At 40.4% G+C, this 21,821-nt stretch overlaps 1 protein-coding gene across 1 annotated transcript in view; it reads right to left on the bottom strand.

The window, feature by feature from the left end:
• The window catches only part of ABCC9 (ATP binding cassette subfamily C member 9), a 78,950-nt gene extending 57,986 nt beyond the window's left edge, over window positions 1–20,964 (bottom strand). Inside the window, exons 1-9 of the mRNA XM_082480582.1 lie at window positions 20,896–20,964; window positions 19,454–19,594; window positions 14,163–14,237; window positions 12,426–12,591; window positions 9,421–9,562; window positions 8,932–9,053; window positions 7,790–7,956; window positions 6,888–7,130; window positions 218–412 (exon numbers count right to left, since the gene is read on the bottom strand). Coding sequence (XP_082336708.1) covers window positions 218–412; window positions 6,888–7,130; window positions 7,790–7,956; window positions 8,932–9,053; window positions 9,421–9,562; window positions 12,426–12,570 — 1,014 coding nt within the window. The 5' untranslated portion in view covers window positions 12,571–12,591; window positions 14,163–14,237; window positions 19,454–19,594; window positions 20,896–20,964. The remainder of the gene's footprint in view (window positions 1–217; window positions 413–6,887; window positions 7,131–7,789; window positions 7,957–8,931; window positions 9,054–9,420; window positions 9,563–12,425; window positions 12,592–14,162; window positions 14,238–19,453; window positions 19,595–20,895) is intronic.
• Window positions 20,965–21,821: the final 857 nt, after the last annotated feature.

Below are 21,821 nucleotides of genomic sequence, written 5' to 3'. Positions count from 1 at the left end.
CAAAGGCTTCCACTACTCAGGTTTATAACTTGACTGTCTCTCACAAAAAAAAATAAAAAAAATTAAAAAAAACCACACAATTTGCTTGAAAGAAACAATGAAGTAATACAATGCTGATCACAGACACATAAAAGTGGGCAGCCAGACATATTGAATAGCTGATATGAATCTAGAACTAATACCAAACAAAGTTTTTCAATCCATGTTGTCAGGTTACCTTTTCGGTTGTATTTGTATTATTGGTTGTATTCTGGAAGCCCTGGACAATGCCCGAAATGCATAGTGGCCCAGCAAAACCCAGCAAGTCAGCCAAGTAACGGAACGTGCTGCTGAGAAGAATTGGTCTTCCAAAAGCACTGTACATGGCTAACCATATGGAGGGACTCCGATTGGGCTGGTCTGCGACCTTTTTCTGGAAAACAGAGAAACAGGTATCAATGCACCAAGAAAAGGCCTCCCTGGATTTATACGGCAACTTCCATTTCGTTCCTGTCTGGATGCCCACATGGTTCCTGAAGGGTGTTTTGGGGTAGGTGAGGTAGCAAACATGTACTTATCAACAGATTTCAGACATTCTTCCCAGAAAATTCAAATTCTGGCTCCTCTTGGTAACCATGGTTCCTCACCTCTAAATCCTACCACTTTTCTCAACCTCTGAACACAGGAATGCAAACACAGATTAATCGTACTGGCACGTAGCCATTGCTCCTTGTCACATGTGTGCTCAGGAAAAGGTCTGACCTTTCAAGCCCTTTGCTCATTCGGGTAATCTTGGCTTTCACAGTACCTGTGAAACCACTTGATCCGGTAACGGCTTCTGATGTGAGAAAGGGATTGCGGGAAAAAACATGGACGGATAAATGAAAGAATATAGTTTAATTTAATTTTTCTGGATTCTTTTCTATCTATCTCTCGGGTGCCTGCCAGGAAGACACGTTTGAGTTGGTCACTAATTACAGGGCTCAAAAAGGTGTAAGTAACAGGCTATGTCAGGAGGTAAGATGAAATCAGCTAAGGGTCCTTTCTAGCTTTCACTTCTGTGACTCTATGCAATATCACAATTCTTGCCCTAAACCACCAACCAGCAGATATCTCTGTATCTAGTCAGAGGACTTCTGATATTTCCGAGATCCTTTTAATCTAAAGAAGAGAGAGTTTTACTTAACAGACCCATGGTCTGCAGAGCGCTTCCTTGCACTTCAGGCAGCAGCTTTTGACACTTTAAAAAAGCATCTGTCATTTTTCAAGTAGCACAGATGCCTGCAAGCTGTAACCCAAGCCAAGCCCTCTTGAGCATTCACAGAGACATTTTAAGTACAGCCCGGTAATAACAACCTCCTGCCCCAGCAAATTAGCCAAAGAAAAGCAAGTATGCCTGGACCCTGCCTGGCTGTCTCGTGTCTTTTTTTTTTTTTTCCTCTTTTCTCCATTTTTCCTTTTACACCGCTTCAACAGTGAGAGAATATGTGCATGGTGCCAAAGATGTACAAGTGTACAGGAGGGCCGGCTAGCTGCTTACTGGCTTCTAGAGATTAAGCCAGGCTGGTCATACCCAATGCCAAGAAGCTTAGTACAGAGAAATAAGCAGCACGGGGACAAATTAGAGCTAACATTTCAGAAAGTGGTAAGAACGAAGCTGCTTCTTCTGATGAGGGAAAGAGCACAAGGGCCTCACGTGAGTTTCCCAGACAAAAGGGTTTGAATTTGTTGCCTAATGGGTTTTAAGCTAGCTCTACACAGGCTACTGTCATCCTCCTCAAATAAACAATCTGCACTTTAACAGCTTGATAGGAGCTAAGCTAACTTTTTAGGAAAACACATCTGCCGTCTTTTGGAAAAAAAATTGCACGTATTATTCTGGGCATTCAATTAACGGTAAATTTCGTAAATGGCAATGGTAAATCTTTATTTCATTTATAAGATATTGCTATTTCAATAGCCATTTTCACTACTACTACAAAATTCACATTAATTGTCATCACTACAAGAAATCTATTTACTTTTCACCCCCCAAAATCAATTAAACTGTCTAGTAATCTCTATTGCCATTTCTTCTGTTTTAATCAAGACTTTGAATTAGCTGAAGCATCTAATGGGGCGGGGGGAGAAAGAAGAGTGGATTTTTTTCTAAAACTCTACTACAGAATGGTTCTTAAGGCCAATGTTATTGGCTTGCGATATACTATGTTGCATGTGCCAAACCTATACTTTATTCAGGTGCTGAAGGACGATCTGTCAATCACCACTCATTACTGAAGACCACTGACATGTCTCCACAGTTGCAAGTGTGGCCAGTGTCATAAGAATTAAATAAAAAACTCTGTCTGGTTAGAGTACTGAAGACAGAGAAGAGCTGCAGCAACACAAATGTCAGCTTAACCAGTTTACACATCCGTGCATCTCAGCACCTTGTTTAAATTTGCAAGGATTATTTTTGTTGGTGTGGTTGGCAGCATTTGTTGTTGTGTGAATTACCAGGCTGGACTGCTGCTCTTATCTGTGGCACTTGCTTAGGTTTTCCTTGTCTTTGTCACCTCCCTTTTAAATCACTGTAGTTTTCCTTACCTTCTGCACTCAACAGCAGAAATAAGGGCAGTGAGACAGCACCTGCTGGCGAATAAAGCCATCTGTAAGGTACTCCTCAGTCAATATGGAAAGCGGAATGTTCCCTTAGTGCTGTAACTCATAGTGTCAGCCTGATGCTGAAGGGCAACACTCTCTTCCCATAACTTCTAGCGATCTAACATACTTTCCTTCCATTTCTTTTTTTCCATAACAGGTAAGATCCACAGTGGCACATGAATAGCAGGTATAGGAAATTCTGATGGTCCTTGACTTTAAAAATTGCGTTTACGATTACACCATTCCAAAAGTAAAACTGTCTATTGACTGTCAGAGCAAACTACACGGGATTTTGGTTGATGGGGTAAACCAAATGTACTATCAATGCGCTAAATCTATTTTGGGATATGTGATGTATGATGCATTAGTCTGTGGTTTGAAACATCTACACCACTTGTGTAGAAACCAAAACAAAACCCAAGCAACAACAGAAACAGGATCAAATTCAGGGAGGCGGAGGGGAGCAATTGTGTGATGAGTACTACCCACATATATTACATTGGTCCGAAAATTTGGCTGTGAGAATTTCACTGTATATCGTTAAGCACTTCTTTATATTCTTATCCTTTATCTTCAGCCAAAATGTCCATTAATATAGTAGGAACTGTGAACTTATGTTAAAGAGAATATATGAATTTAAGTTCATGGGCCTAACCCTATGGGTATGATGTGCATCACTGCTTATTCTGCAGAAGCAACCTTCCTATCCACAGTTAGAAATTCTCCAGGATTCTTAGAAAGGTATCATAAAAATAGCGTAAGATGAGGTATTTCTGGTTCTACAGGAGACTGTCCAGAAAAACAAGAAAATACAGCATGTCCGTCTTTTAGAATATTTACTGATGGCAGGAAAAAATGAGATAAGGAAAGCCAATTACAATGTGGGGTTTTGGCAATACTTTGTTTAGGAAAAAACTCAAACAACATATTTAAGTAAGCTTAATTATCAAAAGAGCTTGTTCTACCTGTAGTTTTATATTATATTCTAATTCGAAGGAACATATGCTATGTTCTTTTCATATGCTATGCTGTGTTATGCTATGTTGCCAAACATAATCTATGAAAACAGTAACAAATGACCTATATCTTACTGTAAGAGTTGGAATGCCTTTTGCAGTAGCGACTACCAGACTAATAGCCAATTATAATATCAATCACCAGTTATTTAGCCTTGTATTGTATTGGTTTATATTACTGAATATTACAATAAAATTGCTGATAACTGGCTTTAAAATTCTATAAAATACCATGTAGCATGAAAGTCAAATTAAAATGAAATCACTTGATGCTTTGAAAAAATTACTTATAACTAAAGAATTTTGAGTAGCGAATGTATTCATAATGCTAAGAATTGCTTGATGCAAATTTGAAAATGTAAAAAAAAACTCTAACGGAATAGCGAATTCAGATTGGTCACTGAGAACTGTTAGCTTAGGTCTCATGTGCCAGTGGGCAAACCTTCATATGGTAGGAGCCAGAAGAATTCTGTCTGAATAGTTGAACGTGGATTTCAGGAGTTGTCTGCTGGCACCAAAGAAAACAAGCAAAGGTTGAACCCAGCGTTCAGAGGCCTCATGGTTACACAAGTGGCAATATGCTATTTTAGCAGAATATAGCAGCCCTGAAAAGTTAATCTCAGACCCTATAGTTTACACTCCTGTATGCCTGGGACACAGGTGTGGAAAACAGTGATTTTGAGAAAACGGTCATCAAAAGTTAATGTGACTCATTTCCCTCATGCTATTATTTGGTAGAGAACCTCAGCTGGTTTCAATTTTCATAGCGTGCAGAAGGGACAATGTCACATGAGCTATATCTCAAAGACATTTTTCAATACAGAATATTCACGGTGATGTTCAGTGTCTTTCATCAGGGCGTGATAAGAAGGGTTTGGAAAGAAACAGAAGCTTTCTTTCTGCAGCACCACGGAGCGCAGCTGAGATCAGCTATCTCCAGGGGCAGGCAGGGGTAACCCCACTTAATCCAGAGGATGCTGGGGGGCAGGGGGGGGGCTCCCCTCAGCAGCTGCAGAAGATTAGTGTAAAATACACCCTGGCAGCAGAGACAGTGACTTATCACCTCTTCCAGATTGCAGACCACACTTCAACCTGAAGGATTTTCCTAATTCTGTGGCTGTTTTCTGGCCCAACCATGCACAAGGCAGCACATTTTTCTGTGGGAGTGAACTGCAGCAAGTTCCACTGCCTGGGTCTTCAGATTGGCTTCAGCCCTTTGGTTTACTTTAACTTTATCTATGAAGTATCAGTTTACTTAAGGGTTGCAGCCTGTTTTCGAATATTAGCACAAATGTGCTAGAAGCTGTGGTAATCTCAAGACTTTAAATAACTATGGAAACCAAAATATCTGATGTAAGCCAGCTTTATGACCGTGCGCGTGTAACGGCATGGCTATGTTTATGCAAGTCTTCATACGTGCGTGACGCATGCGGAGAGAGACTACACGTTGAAAGTTTGTGTTCACACACATGAGCAATAGGACACTTGGCTTTTGGCATCTGAACCGCATATTTGCGCAGGCACACACCGTATCTGCAGATGTAAATGAGCTACAGAGAAATGCTTGCACCCACTCATCACGCCTGGCATTACGAATGGCACAGAGACCCTGATCCTCGGGGCATGTAGGTGCCTAAGACTCTTTGGTCTCTTTAAGTAGGATTTAGGCACTGAATGCTTCTTCAAGGGCCACGAAGATGATCAGAGGGCTGGAGCACCTCTCCTATGAGGAAAAGCTGAGAGAGTTGGAGTTGTTCAGCCTGGAGAAGAGAAGGCTCCAGGGAGACCTTATTGCGGCCTTCCAGTACCTAAAGGGGGCCTACAGGAGAGCTGGGGAAGGACTTTTTACTAGGGCATGTAGCGATAGGACGAGGGGGAATGGCTTTAAACTGGAAGAGGGCAGGTTTAGATTAAACATTAGGAAGACATTTTTCACTTTGGAGGTTGTGAGGCACTGGAACAGGTTGCCCAGAGAAGTTGTTGAGACCCCAACCCTGGAGGTGATCAAGGCCAGGCTGGATGGGGCTTTGAGCAACCTGGTCTAGTGGGAGGTGTCCCTGCCCATGGCAGGGGGGTTGGAACTCGATGATCTTCAAGGTCCTTTCCAACCTAAACCATTCTATAATTCTATGATTCTTTAAGGAGCTGGTCTAAGGGATGCCCTTCGCCTTTGCTGTGAAAAGCTCAGTTCCAATGACTGAGTAGTTTTCTGCTTAAAGCAGAAGGGTCTTGGTCTCTGGTCTCCGTAAACATCAACTACAAGAGGAAAGAGAAGCAACCTAAAGCTATTAAAATAGAAACAATTGTGCTGATTATGGTTACATTTCAGAGGGCACAGAAAGGAGCCTGCAGCTCCAGCAGTTGCTGGGAGCAGAGAGCTGCTCCTCCTGTCTTCCCCTCGCATTGCAGTTCTCAACCGTACACTGCGTGGAAACACGTTTATCTGGAGTGTGCAGGAACCGGATTTATATGCTTTTGTACTATGTGCTATGTTTCCCAAAGCGGCCTCTGAATGCCTGTATTCTCTCTGTATATGCTTGAGAATTGATGTGTATGTACAGATCAGGGAGGCAGGCTCTCAAATCCTTCCTCCTTTCCGCAAAACAAAATTTCTTTTTTTTTTGGCAGAAATCGCCAGCTTTAAGCACAAATTAAACACCACAGTTTTTCCTAAATGCATCCAGAAGTTTCTCTGGAAACTCCTGCCCTACCCAATGAGTTTGCCCAACCGTGGTTTCCGTACTGTGTCTGACTGGGATGAGGTTAATTTTCTTCACAGCAGCCCATATGGTGCTGTGTTTTGGAATGGTGACTAAGACGCAGTTAAGACACCAGTGTTTTGGCTATTCTTGACGTGTGTTTTTGGCTATTTCTCCTTCTGGAGGAAAAAAATTGGAGATGAGTGTTTCCAGTGGAAACTATGAACAGAACGTCTTCTAATTTAAGATGCTGTCATAAGTAGCTAAGATTTAAACAAAGCTTTCACTTTTAAAATGAAATCTAGCAAGTGATCAGTCTCTTATGGTTTTAGTTTCCAGTCACTCTCAATCTGGCAACTCTCCCTTGCTGTAAATTCACTTAAAACCAAACAGTAACCATTGGATTGGAACTTCCTAAGCCAAGTTTCACCTTGGAACAAACAGTCCTAAGTTAAAAATTCCTAAAACTGGGATTTCGTAGAAGCAGAAAACATTCAAAGTGACACAATAGTTTCTAAGGCCAAACAGTGTCATGAACACCTTTGGTTACCTTTTGTTCCTCATACGCTTCTTTGAGACAAATGTAATTTGTCAGTGCTCTCATTGCAATTGGAAGCTTTCCGATTGCCTTTAGGTCCACAGGTTTCTTGTGAGCAGATATAATGAGAGTATTCATCCACCAGTAAGTCGCCTTTGAGAGCAAATTGACAAATGGCTGCAGAAACCTCACCCCCAGGTCCTGTAGATCCTCTGGTGGCTTTACTTTCTGAGGGTTCATGAAAAATACATACCTCTGGAGAGGAGAAAATAGACAGCACATGCTCAGGAATCATCTTGCTAGCGGTAATTTTTAGTAAAAATTACGTATAACACAACTACAGTGTCAAATTTGCATTTAAAGGTAATTATACGTTGAATTTAAATATAAATTTGCATGTAAATAGGAGCATTTCCATTTTGACAGCATAACTGGCAAGAAACAGAGCAATACAGGATGCGGACACAGCTCTATAGCCTGTCAGTACCACCTATCTCTATCTGAACAACAACAACAAAAAAGAATTCTTGGGATATAATTATATTTTAAGTTAAGAACGTATGCTAACTTCTACATTCACTGCATATATAGTTTATCTGCATTAACATAGTGTATACTGTATAGATTACATACACACACACATATAAACTTACATGCACAAATATGCACGTATATGTCTCTATACAAATATGCATGCACTTTCTGCGTGTATACATATACACAGGCACATATATACACCAAGTCCAGGGGACACATCAAGGACATACATTTTAAAGAGATGCCAGGTCCCTTTGATTTCTATAGAATTAACCAGACATTTACAGCTAAGCTAAACTTAGGCGTAAACTTGACACAAGCCAGAGTTACTGGGACTTAAGACCCATCTTCATCCCCAAGATAAAGAAACCACATACCCTAACTCGAATGACATTGATCTCCACAGCCATCAGCAGCCCATAGAGAATGACCATAATTCCAGTGATGCAGAAACGCAGCTGAGAAAAAGGCACACCGTCCTGGCAGTATCTGACAAGCTTGATCGTTTTGGTGACAAAGGCCATTATCCAGTAAAGAAAGAGAGCTGTAAAACAGGTACACATGCATCATTAAAAAAAAAAAAAAATTAACTACACCAGTGCTGCAGAAGTTTTAGCTCTCTCAAACAGAAAAATTTGATGGCTTAGTGCAATGCAGGCACGGTGATCCTGCAGGCCAGTGACGCGTGATGTCAGCCACAGTCAGGAATTCAGATTCAAAAGATTCGCTTTGCACTTCCTTTTCCGAAGTCACTGTTTTCTTTCCTGGGCCATCACCCTTCAAAGACATTCACAATGGTGGGTCTTCACAGAATTACAGAAGTCCACTGAAGGCAATCTGCAGGGGAACTTTGTTATTAAAATGAAGTAGAAGTCACTTAACTTGACAAATATATTGCTGCTTTGAAAAAGCAGGGTGCATCCCAGGTGAGCATATGGAAATGTGCTAAGATTGAAAAAGAGATCAAATAGTTTAATTATATTCTGCCTCCTGGCTTGTATCTGTCAATGGCTCGTTCAGGTTGTTGAGTTATACGTAATTTGGAGGGTATACTTGTGTGAAACATCCTGCAATGTCTAGTCAAATTCTTCTGACCATTTCCTGACTGAGACAGTAGACTGCATAATCTCACAATCAACTGCAAAGGATGCTGAGAAACAACAGCCATCTGTACAGGATGCTTTGTGATCGGATTACTATTAGAAGCAGCCTTTTAAAATAGCCCTTTTGAACGAAGACAAGTTTTTGCCTCAAGATAATGAGCAGTGTTAAAAAATAGCTAAAAGCTCATGCTAGAAATACAGTGCTTTTCCTTTTGTGATTGTTTTGAAGAATAGTTTTCAGTGTGTACCTTATAAAAGGTGCAATAACTCCTACAATAATACTAGTTTGAAAAGCAGAGAACTATTCCTCTCTTAATTTTATCACACGTTTCACCATCCTCTCCAACCTATGCAAGCTGACTTTGGCTAAACTGATGGGTCTTGTAAGAGTAAATAAATATCAGACTTAGACTTACCCAACAGTAACTTTGGAAAGTTAGATGTTTCAATATTATGGTAATAGACTATGGATACAGTGGCAGCCACAAATCCCATTATAGCTGGTAGAAAGAGATGCAGATGGCGAGATTTCATTTGCCTGAAAATAAATAAGGTATAAATTAGTAAATTTGGTGTCTTTTTTCACCGTTGTTACATTCCTAAGTGTTCTGCAAATCCGTTTAAGAGGACACATACAACTTTCCTAGAGACAAAAAGACTTTTTCCTATGTGAATGCTTTAACTTTTGTCAATATTTACTTGCCATTATAGCTTGACAGGAGAATAACAAAGTTCTAACAACGATCGTTTCACCTTCATCCCATTAAAATCTGCACAGTTCATAAAATGATGCCCCCTTTTTTGGAGAAAAACTCCTTACGCCTTACTCGCCAGCCCATCACACATTAACACTATACAATCATGAATGCAATTAGCTTGGCTATCCACCAAACACCGTCACTTACGTATCGGAAACGATGCCCTCTGCTATTTCACACACATGTACAAACAGGAGGGTGAACGTCAGGATCCACCGCAGGTTGTGTCCAGGGAAGTGCAGCCAGGTATTGTGGTGAATCTGGACTTTGGAGCTTTGGCTTCCCCAGCCTGGGAAATCATAGTAATGAAAGAGTTATCACACAGCCAGCCAGTGACTGATCTGGTTATCAGTTCCGTATTCTAATACATAGGTCCCACCTAATAGCATGCAATCAATACAAAACCCCTACAAGACTATGGGGGCTGTAGTTACTAATAAGATGTCCCAGGAGTGTCTCAGTTGCCAGGCAGCCTCCCATAATTTCGATCTAACCCTGTAGACAATGGGACAGCAGAGTTCCCACAATCACAGTCAAAGAGAAGAGGTTCCTGGCCAAGAACAAAGATGAGAAAACCAAAAGAAACATCTCAGAGTCTTACCCTCACATAACAGGGACTGACAGATATTAAGTGATGGCGTCATTGTGTCTTTCCCAGTCACAGACGAGAATGGGCAAAGTCTTCGACTGATATAAAAGTTACATCCTCCAATGAGGCCTCAAAGAGATATATTTACTTCAAATCAATAAAATTTATTATCTCTGTCTCAGGCCTGGTTGGGAGCACTGTCTCAGGGGATGCGGAACAGCAATTTCCCAGTCTCCGCTCCCCAGGCGCAGCCCAGCCTCCTTGCCCTGTACGTTCCTGGCACATTAAAGCTCCCAGCACAGCACCAGGACTCAGCTGATTTAATCAAGAAATGAATCTTGATTATTTCCATGTCATCACCTCAGATGGCACCTATCCTTTTCAGGCGAGATCCTCTCTGAGGCCAGCAAGCCGGCAAGAAGCGGGACACCAAGGACCTGAGGGATGTGACGGTGCTGGGGGGGAGCTGGGGACAGACCGAGGATGTTACTGTGCTGCATGTTGCTTTGGCCTCTGTCCCTTCCCACCCTGGTACAGGGCTGTCCTGAGTCAGACAGCCCAAATGGCAGTACATGTCCCTCTTACTCATGAAATTCCATGACAGACTTCCCGAAACCCATAGAGAATCCCAAGAACAGTACATTTCAGGGAAGTGAAGAAACAAAACAGAATAAAACAAAAAAAACCCCTGAGTTTAAAATCCAGGGTATGCTTTTGATACACAAGGATGCAGTATCTCATCATGCCTAGAGGCTCACCAGGTGACTCAGAAACACATAAACCAGAGCCCGGTTTATTCATTCTTGGAAACTGTTAGGATTTCACAATTTCATCCTTGTTTCACATGCAAAGTACTGCAGGAACAAAACATTCTCTCTTCTCCATATCTATCTCAAGCTTTTTCTATAGTTTCCTGAGATTTTCCTAGTCTAATGTGGCTTTCTCTGAACTCGCTCCTATCTTTGTCTCTTCCAAGCTGCTTTTCATTTTTATTTCCTCTTTGCCCATACATCCGCACAAACACGGCTCGTCATCAACTTTCAGTTTTGGAGTCAGTCAATACTGTGGACTCCAGTTGGCTTTTAATGCTCTGTTCAACAATTATTTGTCCTGATAATCAAGCTACAAAATAGAAAACAAAGAATTGCATACATACATACATACAAACATACGTACATAACTTACAATTTAAGCTATTATTTTTTTTCCTAACGTTGTTAGAAAATAGAGGGAATTTGCAGTGGCTGCAATACCATTTCAAAATTAATTAGATAATACCTGTAAAAAAATCAAAGCAGCCTGCTCCCACTTGATGCATAACGCAGAATGTTGTAAAATATTACCTCTGCCCTCAGACCTTGCATTGAGTTTCCACCAAACACGTCTGCAGAAAGCCCTGTAATTCGAGGATGACTTGTATCTCATCTCAAAGAAAGAGCCAGCACTGACATAAAGATCCACCACTATTGGAGAGAGTTCACCATAACCCCTGGGGCTTTTTTCCAGTCTTTAGTTATTCTTTTGTTAGAACTTGTTTCTTATTCTCTTGCTTAATTATTTAATTAGTTTTCAGCCACTGGATCTTGTTGTACCTTTGATCACTATGTACTGAGTGTCTTAGCTCACAGCTTCTGTAGCCTATTATTCAATCACTTCAGAGTCTTTTTGCATAATGGAACTCCTTAAATCTCCAGTTCAAATATAGTCCCAAATTCAAACCTTCCTCATAGAAGAAATATATTACTATGTACATATGCGACACCAGGAAGGTAACATGGAAGAACTGACATGCCATTTCTCCTGCAGTTGTCAGGAGGATATTTATTTTTATTACTAGTTATTGCCTTTTGATGGTTATTCAAGTAATCAGGTAGAATGCCACTGTCTGACAGCGCTGAAAAAGTATTATATTGTAATTACTTCATCACTGCAAATAACTGGGATAAAGAAACAACCATAGAGAAAAAGTATCATTAGAGTACTAGATTAGATGGGACTTTTTACAAGCATATATGTCCTAAATTCTTCAAGAGAGATTTTTCTTATTTTCATTCCTGTGGAAAAAGATTCTCTTTTGCTTTACTTGTGTTTACAAATGTTGGCAAAAGAAGTAATTATTCTGTTTTAAAAGCTTCTTACACTTCTCCTAGGCTTCGATCCAAGTTGCACATTTTGGATATTCTCTGAAATTCACGTAACTTGAAGGGAATTCAGACCCACTGCCCTAAGTCTTCTAATATCTAATAATAGCAAAGGTTACAGGCTGCCAGTTTCAAATCTGAAGAAAACTGCTCCAGAGACAAGTTTCAAAGCATTTGGATGTGATTTCTCTGGTTCTCATCCATCTTTTCATGCTGTTTAGTTCAGATTTGTATCTAAAATTCCAAATGGGTTGGCGTCACATCCTCTGGGTCAAGCCATTCTGTCTCTTCTTTTTAAAAATTAATAAATGCAAAGCATCTAACAGTTTGAACCACAGGCCTCCAAGCACATATAAACATGACTGAGTATAAATACATGTTCAAATGTTTGTAGGATTGCACAGCTCTATTGAATAACTCACCAATGAACAAAATTGGGAAGGTGATAAATAGCAAGAAGACATGGGGAACCAAGTTGAGGGCATCCACAAAGCAGACATTTCTTAGGACACCAGCAGTGATATTATAGGCTGAAGCATTGTCGTTACCACAAAATGCGAGCCTCATCGCTTCCAGGAGGTCTGACTACTACAAAAAAAAGAGAGGGTAGTTGACTACCAAGACTGCTAGCACTCCTTTTAGCCAAACACAAAATAAATAAAATAAAATAAAGAGGTACAGAAGGAGCACACTGAACAACCCATAGAGAATAACTCAGTTGTATTTTGAAACTTCTTTTGGGCTCCGTCAAGTATAAGCACACGAGAAGGAAGGCTGTGTTTATATTAAATTAATATTATTTATATTTACTTATTATTATTTATGTTTACTATTTATTATAGGTACTATTTATTAAATACACTATGCTATGTCTTCTAGCGTTCATTATATGCAAAAAAGTTTTGCTGCAAAGGCTCTACGAGAATATAGAGAAAGAATAAAAGTTTTAAAAAATTTTTTTTTCCACTTCTCACAAGAATACTCAAATGCACATAAGCTGATTCGTGTGTGTTACTGCTTCTTTGATGAGCCAACATTCTCTGTGCAACATCTCTGTTCATACGATTTGTTGCACTACGTTCTCAGTGCAAGCTCCGAACCTTTGATATTTGTGATTTGGCAGCTTTGCGTTCACGGATATTTTGTATTTCTCCATTGTCGCATAGAACAATGGTCACATACACTAGTCACTACAGATAATTGCCAAACTCTTAATCAAAGTAGGTTGTATCGAAGATTGCATAGGCAGTAAATCAGCATTTATGCTTGATCCTGCAAATCCTTATGAACGTGCTTAGCCTCATCTAAGCAGTTCTCTGATTTCCATGATTTCTTATGAGATTACCTTTGTACACCAAGATAAGCTCATGCGTTCGTGCTTACAGAGTGTGGGCCATAGCATGACCCAGAGTTACAGCCAGCTTCTGGCTTTTATCAACCCGTGCATCGTTTATTTATTCGTTCTTCTTTACAAGAAGATGAAACAAGATTGCAACCAAAATGTTTCCTTGCCGATTTCTTTGCCTGAGGCTTATACACAGCAACACAGTGCTGTAGAATAGGTCGTGTAAACTCATTTGCTCACATTTGTTTTTCCAAATTTTGCATACAAAATGTAAAGAGTATCTTTAATTCAGCAAAGTATATGCTTTCTGCAACAACACTGGCATTAATGAGTTTTGCGGAATGAGAACAATACAGACATGCAAAAAATGCACGAACACAGTTTAAAAACCAAAAGTTAGTTGAATGGGGAGAAAAAGCCTTTCCTTCTTTCCTCAAATAGTTCAGATTAGTTCTATGAGCTTAGTTGTTTAAACAAGGTAAGCATTAGAAGGCAAGCATAAACTACTCAAGGATGCCCTTAGACAGAGCAGAAACATACAGATCTTCAAAAGAATACAGAGTTCAAAGAGGCACTTTGAACATCTGCTAAACCCCCTTTTTGTTTTAACTAACTTTTCGCTGGAGCTGAAATGCATAATCCACATTGAAATACATCAGTGAAATTTGTAACGGTGTTTCATTGAAGAGAATGTGATAAACGCAGTCCCTTTTCCAAACATATCAGCAATTCATGGTCTGAGATTTGCTGGAAGTTAAGTATAACTCAGTCATACGGTGGACCGCATCCTGCGAAAATGCATGCATGTACTTACTGTGGTGCAAAAGTTGACAGGCAGCCCACTCGATCTTCAGTAGAACACAATTTGACGCAGAGTTTGGCCCATTCTCTATAATGAATAGAGTGATATAACCACTATCATTCTATCGTTTTATTTTTATATAAAAATATATTCATAAATGCGTATGACTAGTACCACACAAGAAACATTATGTTAATATGAATGCTGTCTGAACAGACTGAGGAGTTGTTAGCAAAACAAATATGGAACATTTCAAAAAACTACACAGAGATTGTTTGTTTTTAATTTGTAAAAGCTTGACATGTCTCCTTTAAGAGAAACATAATAGTAATGATAATCTCTTGAAAATCATAAGTGTTGTTTCCTCATTTTTATCGAAGGTCAGAAGTCCAAGGGAGTTCTGCTGGGAATTTTCCTCCCTTTCCCACAAAGAGGACTCTTTTCTGAGACAGCGGAAGATGCTGTTGTGGTCTAGGGGTTGGACTGGTACCGAAAGGCAGGAGGATCCTGGGTTCAAATGAGCACTGACTTCCAGTGTAGCTTTTGGCTTCGAGTCAAAAATAAATCTGGGAGAAAGGATTAAAGCCGTGTCCAAGAGAAGCTAAGGGAACAGTTGTTTTTTCCATTTTTCTGGAAGGGAAATGGAATATAGGCAGTAGATGCTCCTGTGGAAGTAAGGACTATTAACTGCATGGAGAGTGCTACCTGCTAGCTAGGACCTACCATCAGTTTGTAGAAGTTGCATATTATACTTCAGACAACAGTCCATAAAAGCTCCCAAGAAAGATGCATCTTTCAAGAATCACATCTGAATCTCCACAAGAGCCTGTGCTGTGCCTGGTTTTGTGCTGGAGTATGTCCAACAACACATTCTTAAAACCGACTGTCCTTTGTACGTTGGCAGGGCTGAGGAAAGAATCTGGTCCTATTGTTAATATTGATGTAACGAGACAGTGCCCGTCATACTGATGATCATTTTCAAGAACAGGTATAAGCAGTCTATTGACAATACTTTTGTTACAGGTTGGTTTCAAAAAAGAGGCAGAATTTAATTGTCTTCTCTTAAAGTGAGAGAGAAAATCAAAGAGCCTAGGTTGGTTAGTTTTTAAAAAAAAACCCAGAAAATCAAAAGACTGCATTGCCAATGAAATGAGATAGGGTAATTGACAATAAATTCCCAAGGTTTTAAATCGGAAAATGCTTTATCCTTAATCAGCACATCAAGTGACCGTGTTCATGAAACCTCCAAAGGCTTAAAATCTATCAAAACATTCTGATCAGCGTCATGATGCTGTGTTGACCCAATGCAGCTTATGATTTGGCTTCATAAAATGCTCACCAGGTACAACCTCCCTTTTTAGCAGCACCCACTTCAGGACACACATCTACTACAGCGTGGCACTGATAAGAAATAGAAAAGAACTGTAGAAGCATTAGTAGTCCAGTGATCCTTCCTTCCTCCCTTCCTTCCTTTCTTCCATCCGTTTCTCCATCACCACTGTGCGAGAAATGAACTATGACTGGAAGCGGAGGACTCATGTTCTGCATCTGTTGATGTATGCCAACTTTCATAGACATTTTCTGGTGTTTACACAGACAGGCTGCTAGTAGTTCTCTGCATCTTCAAGAGTGGCCTATGAAAATACACTGCAGTACATCAGAGCTCTAAGAAATAATTTTACCTCCAGTGTGCCTCACAGGGAGCAAGAAACCTCTCCATCATTCCCTTCCCATCCACTTCTGGTGCAGAAGGCAGATCCGATACACCCTCCACAGTTTTGCCCACGTGACTCAAACCACTGGACCTTGCTCTAAGTTTTGGAAAACTTACGTACATAGGAGGCTCTGGAGAGGCACTGATGTGCAGGCCCATCGCCTCAGGCAGAAAGCAGTTTCTACTTCTTTGCTCAAGTTTCACAGACAGAGGAAATATATTGGATGAAATTTTACTGACATGTAAGGGAGGATGCTTTGCATTTACAGTCAACGCGAGTGAGGCTCCCGTTTGGTTCGAAGCTGAAATCAGCCATTACTTTCTGCTGCAGCAGGGCATGCCTCCAGAAGCTCATTTTCATTGGCTTCAAGGTTTAACAAGCAGTGTTCATTTCCAAAGAAGGACAGAAAGAAAAGTCCCTAAGGTAGAAGAAAAGTCCTTGACTTCTCTAGACAGCATGGGGCATTTTACAACGATGCTTGCGCAGCTCCACCAAAGTTAACAGGAGTTGGACCATGACAGGTTTCCAGATGCAATTGCTCACCCAAGGAAACTGTAATCTTCAGTCTTCTTCGAAGGAAAATTTAACAATATAACAGCAAAATTTCTGCTGCCCACACTCAGATCCCATGCTCGCAAAGTTCAGCCTGGCTAGAGATGAACACATTCTTTGGGCTGCAAACAGTGCAAGTCACCTGCTCAGAAGCTTCAGACTAACTTGAGACTCTCGGTTTTGTTTTCAAACAGTATTTCAGTATTGGGACTTAAGGCTAAAGAGATCTTTAATCATGCTAAAAATTTTAAAGAGCTTTAAAAGGCCTCAGCTATGCTGACTTTTAATGAGTCCCAGTTTTGAAAATTTTCACTCAAAAAACTGAGCCTGGAAATGAAGACAGTTTGGAAGATCTTGACTGCAGATAACCAATGAAAGAGAGTGAAAAGGCGGTATTCCTTCCTCTTCTGTAAAACCGTAAGATTTCATTTCATGAAATGAAAATGTGAAATGGAAGAACAACAAATTTAGAAAAAACATGAAGAATCGCAGTTGTGCTTACTGTTGTAACTCATCAAAAACTGCAGCTGGATTTAGAAAGGAAGATGGAACACTTTCATGACTAGTCACTGACCAAATTTGGCTCCCTTAATAATAATAAACTCTTCTTCCATTGGCTTTAACTCTTCTAGTAAGGCAATGCTGGGCTTCAGCCAGAACTAGGTCTGTAGAGAGGTGAAGAGAGGTACCTTGCCTATGTGAGGAAGGGCTGTTTCACTCAGCGCTGAGCATTGTGCAAGTACGTAATTAAATACACTGAAGACTTTATATTTTCCCCAAGAACAAGTTGTTGATCATTGCCATAGACAGAATGCTGACCACACCAAACAGCAGTCTAAACCTGTCATGAACAGCTAATTCAGACCTCTGAATTAGCCCTAAGCAAGTCAGAATACAGAACTGACTCAAGGTTTCCCACAGTGTAGCCAAAGGTGATTTTCTTCTTACCAAAAAGCAGAAGATGATAGACTTTTTTAAGCCACAGTAAGCATGCAGGGAGAGGACAAAGAGGAAAAACTGGGCTGCAGAGCCACACAAGGGGAGCTGAAGAGACTTCTGTTGTCAAGGGATGGAAGAGAGAAAAGCAGTGATTGCTGCAATTCAGAGAGGTTATCACATTCCTTAGTAGCAGTTGCCCTCTTGCACCTGTCAAGACCCCTTCCTTGGCATGACCGGCGGCAGCACAAAGCTGGGCTTCCTGGAACTGCACATAGGTGAATTAAGCAGCAAAGCCAGATGGTTTGATCATCCTCAGCAGTCTGCTGCTGTAGGCAGCCGCCTGCTTTGCTGTAGGCTACACGGTCTAGTGAAGAGCCACGCAAGCATTAGTTCAGTCTTAGAATTAATGGTCTTATATCCCCATGGTGCTGTTCCCAAGCTAAGAGGCCCAGCTCACAGTGAGCTTGAGATCGGTGGTGAGTTGTTGCAGCTGCCATACTTCAATTCCTAAGTTAGCTCATGGAGCACCCATGAGCCATGGGGTGTAACAGCTGAGAAATGCTCGTTAGTCTCTTAGCAAATCTTTATCCATGTGAAAGGGTATTGACTGGAAAGCAAAGGCCTCTTCCTCTCATACGGATTGCCAAGACCTTTTCTCTAACCTCACATTCAGGTTCTAATCTTTGGAGCTGAAGGTTTCTTTACAGGCCAATGGCTTTGTCTAGCAAACAGCAACATCTGCAAAGAATGGGAGCAGTCTGCCCCATTAAAACAACAAAATACATAACCTAAACATGAATATTCAGGAGAGAACAGATGAAAAGGTAGCAAGTTGTTCTGAAATTTGTTGGTCATCTGAAGTTATGGACCACTATTTCTCATCAGGCCAAAGCAGCCTTTCAGAATAACTTGAGATCCTCGTATACTCATTTAAGAAGACAACGCTATTCGTAGTCGTTACAAAAAAATGGCTTTCCCAGAGAAAATTTCCCTTTCTGTTGAATATAGTAGGCCACCAAATTATGCTGGGGTGATTACACCAAGGTGTATAATATATTTGCTTCACTACTTATTACAGCAGGAATTTTATACTTTATTATAAGGTTGCCAAGCATACTAGGTTTAACCTAGCATTTCAGTCAGGGAAATGCAGCGATGTGATAAAGATCTTCCCATAACAAGCACATGCTATCTGAGGGTACCAGCTACATTCAGCACCCTAGCAGGGGTGCCAAATACCAGCTAATTTTTTCATTTTAACACTTTCAGGCTGGAAGGCCTTTGTCCTTCAAAATTATTGACAAATTGCTCACTTTAACATCAGTCTTTACAACCTCTAGAACCGGTCAGAAATTTTCAGAGGTGTTTTTTCTTTCTCCCTTTGAAAAAGGCCTTTGCTGAGCAGTCAGCTACGAGCTAAAACCACAAGCAAAACTTCCCAGAGGAGGGGAATGGAAAGAACAATCAGGAGGCCGGGCCCACGATGGTGCCAGTGGAAGGCAAGTTTCAGCTCTCCTTTACATCATTTGGGAATCTGATTCCCTGTTGGTTTACTTTAATGAGGATGTGAACTGTCTGAACAGTAGATCATCCTGTAATGAAACATCTAAAAAAACCTGTGTCCTTTAAGCATTTAAATTTTCATCCTAAAGCCCCCATCTCTGGCAAGCTGAGACTTTCTGGTTTTGGTTTAAGGTGTACTGTCATTGTCATAATATAATAAAGGAAATCAGTACAAGAAAGATTCAGGAATAAATACTCACTGTGAATAAGAAAAGGTCTTAGGGAAGAAAAAAAAATTACAAAGTTGTAAACATTATTATGATGTAGCATTGAACTTAAACGCTTACAAATCTCATTTTAACAAGCAGAAATGGGGATTCTCAGGGCACCAAGCCAGTTCCTGAGATATATTTTCCATAAGCAATAATGAAGAAGACAATGGCAAAACAGCAGATAATGTAAATTTCCATAAAAATGACGAGAACATCCTTACTGAGTGCAAAACTGTAAGAATTCCAGTTAAAGACATTTCAATTACCTTAGGGTCTTTCAAAGTGCACTTAAAAGTCTTCATATTCAAGAGTTTCATCTTACCTGAAGGATCACTCTGTTCAGCATGCTCTGCAAGATGCTTATGACTATAAAGAAAAGAGTATAAACACACTCCTCAGGTGGACCTTGTTTGGGGGAAATATGGATAGTTTGAAAAAAAAAAAAATTCAGTAGTTCTGTTGCCTATATTAAAAAAAAAATAAATAATCAGTAGCTGCACTTCCTAATTAAAATATATCAGTTTACAGAGCATACTTGGGTCTCGGTTCAGATTTTTTTTGGGGTCTTACATATAATGTGCATTATATGCCCATATATGCATATATACACATATATATAGATATGTGTATGCATACAGATGGAGGATGGAGAAAGTACACAGTTTTACAGAAGCAGTTAGTTATTATCTTCTGAATAATTAAGTCATCACAAAAGCAAGAATTTGTTTTTTCTTCTTGAATTTCACAGAGAAAATTTTAACTGAGGTCAAACTATGAATTTATAGGTTTGGATAAGCACAACGGAAGGCCTAACTGAGTTTTGCCACAGATTTCAGGTTAGTGGTCTGAATCTTTTTCCTTTCTAGGTATAAACCCACGAGGTTGTTCTTCTTAGCTTCCTAAAAGCACTGGACCTCACACAATCTCTGTTTTCTACATCGTCCATGCATTATTTGCAGAGAGTTCTGCTATGGTAATGGCAAAAAGTGCTGCCCCTTTAAAATCTATTTTATCAAAAATGATCCTGTACAGAAAAAAAATCATTTTCCTTTTTACTCCTATGTAAGCTGTGACCACCTGTTCTAGATAGACGCTGCTTCCTTGCTAAGCACTGTCCCAGTTACCTTGGGCCTTAAGGTGATGAATTACCTCTGATACTTGTCAGCGTCCGCACCACTAACTGGCATATACCAGCAGCCCGATCCAAACGTTACTGAAGCCAGTGCGAAGAATCTCATTGACTTTGGTAGGTTTTTGGATCAGGCTCCAAACACAGAGAAAATCGCAACAGCAGTGGCCCTAAACAGGCTACTGGCACTGAAAAGCATTTCACACAAACATCTGCAGTGGTCTCACACGCATCTAATACATTGCTTTTTTTTTTTGCTTTTGCTTTTTTTTTTTCTTTTTTGGTAAGCTTCTTAACACAATGCGATTTCCAGCATCGGCGTGCTACGCTGCCTGCTGCAAAACCTTCGCCTTCGCATGCCAAGACAGGACAGTTTAAAAAAAGAAACGTAACCCTGTGAACAGCAGCAAAGAAAACATCAGCAGGAGGGGACGGTAAAGGCTGAGAATGCCTGTGAATGGAAAAGGAAAAAAGGAAAAAGAGATTGGAGTTGTAATCCCAGGAAAGAACAAGGAGCAGCCCTGTCCCACAGATATAAAGGGAAGGAGGAGGAGGCGGTTAGTGGGAGATAATGGGGGAGGGTCATCGCATGCCCCGTTTGGTTGCTGAATGTTAGATCAAACTCTGTAGCTTACCTTTGTAAACACAAAAACAAAATACCAACCCAAATTGTCACTCGGTTGTGCTATGTGATCAATATCATCCCGATGGCAGGATTTTCCTCCACTTAGTGAAGCCGCTCCAAGCCCTGGAGTGGATTATTTTTAGGCTGGTGATGGGAAGATCAGCTGCTGCCTCCTATCGAGTTTCCAAAGCGCACAAACTCTTCTTGTCTTTCTCATACGCCGAAGGGGGCAGGAAACTGGGAAGAGACCGGCAAGCAAAAAGCACCAATTTTTCGCCTCCTGAAGCTGCAGTCCCCTGGGATTTCTTCTGCTTGCTTTTATTTTCATTTTTCCCTCACTGGAGTAGTAAGATTCCAAGGGGCTGCGTTACAGCGCACAGACTATTAGCAGATGGTTATTCTGAAGTAATTGATTTAGACAAGGTAGTCTAACTTTTGGCAGGCTTGGGGAGCCTCAGCTTTTGAATTCTTTTGAATTAATCTCGGATAATTTGAATTTGACAACATAATTTTGCACGTCTTCCATCATCCTGAGCAGAAAAGAGAAGGCTACTCAGATATTTTACTTTACCCTAGATCCCTCCAGACTATTCTGTTTAAAATGCAGACCAAACCCCTCTTTCTGATCACATGGAAAGAGATTTTTTAAAACTTGAAATAAAATTCCAAATTAATTTGATGCTTACACCAGGAATATTATTTTCAATACAATAGCCCTTATTTACAAGGGATAATATTTTTTTTGGCTGCAGAATACAGTGTATATGTTTACTCAGAGAGAAAGAAGTCCCGAGAGAGCCTACACGCAGTCGGTTGGGTTGTTTGCTCATTTTCTTTTCGTGCCATTGAACCAAGATATGCCACGGTTCAGATTTTCCATCGTGATGGTTTCACTTGAGCCCTATGACTCGTGGCCACAAATAGCAAAGATCCGGG

Source organism: Vanellus vanellus (assembly GCF_965231255.1).
Source record: "Vanellus vanellus genome assembly, chromosome: 1".
Lineage (NCBI taxonomy): Eukaryota > Metazoa > Chordata > Aves > Charadriiformes > Charadriidae > Vanellus > Vanellus vanellus.
This window is presented reverse-complemented; position numbering and strand designations above follow the sequence as displayed.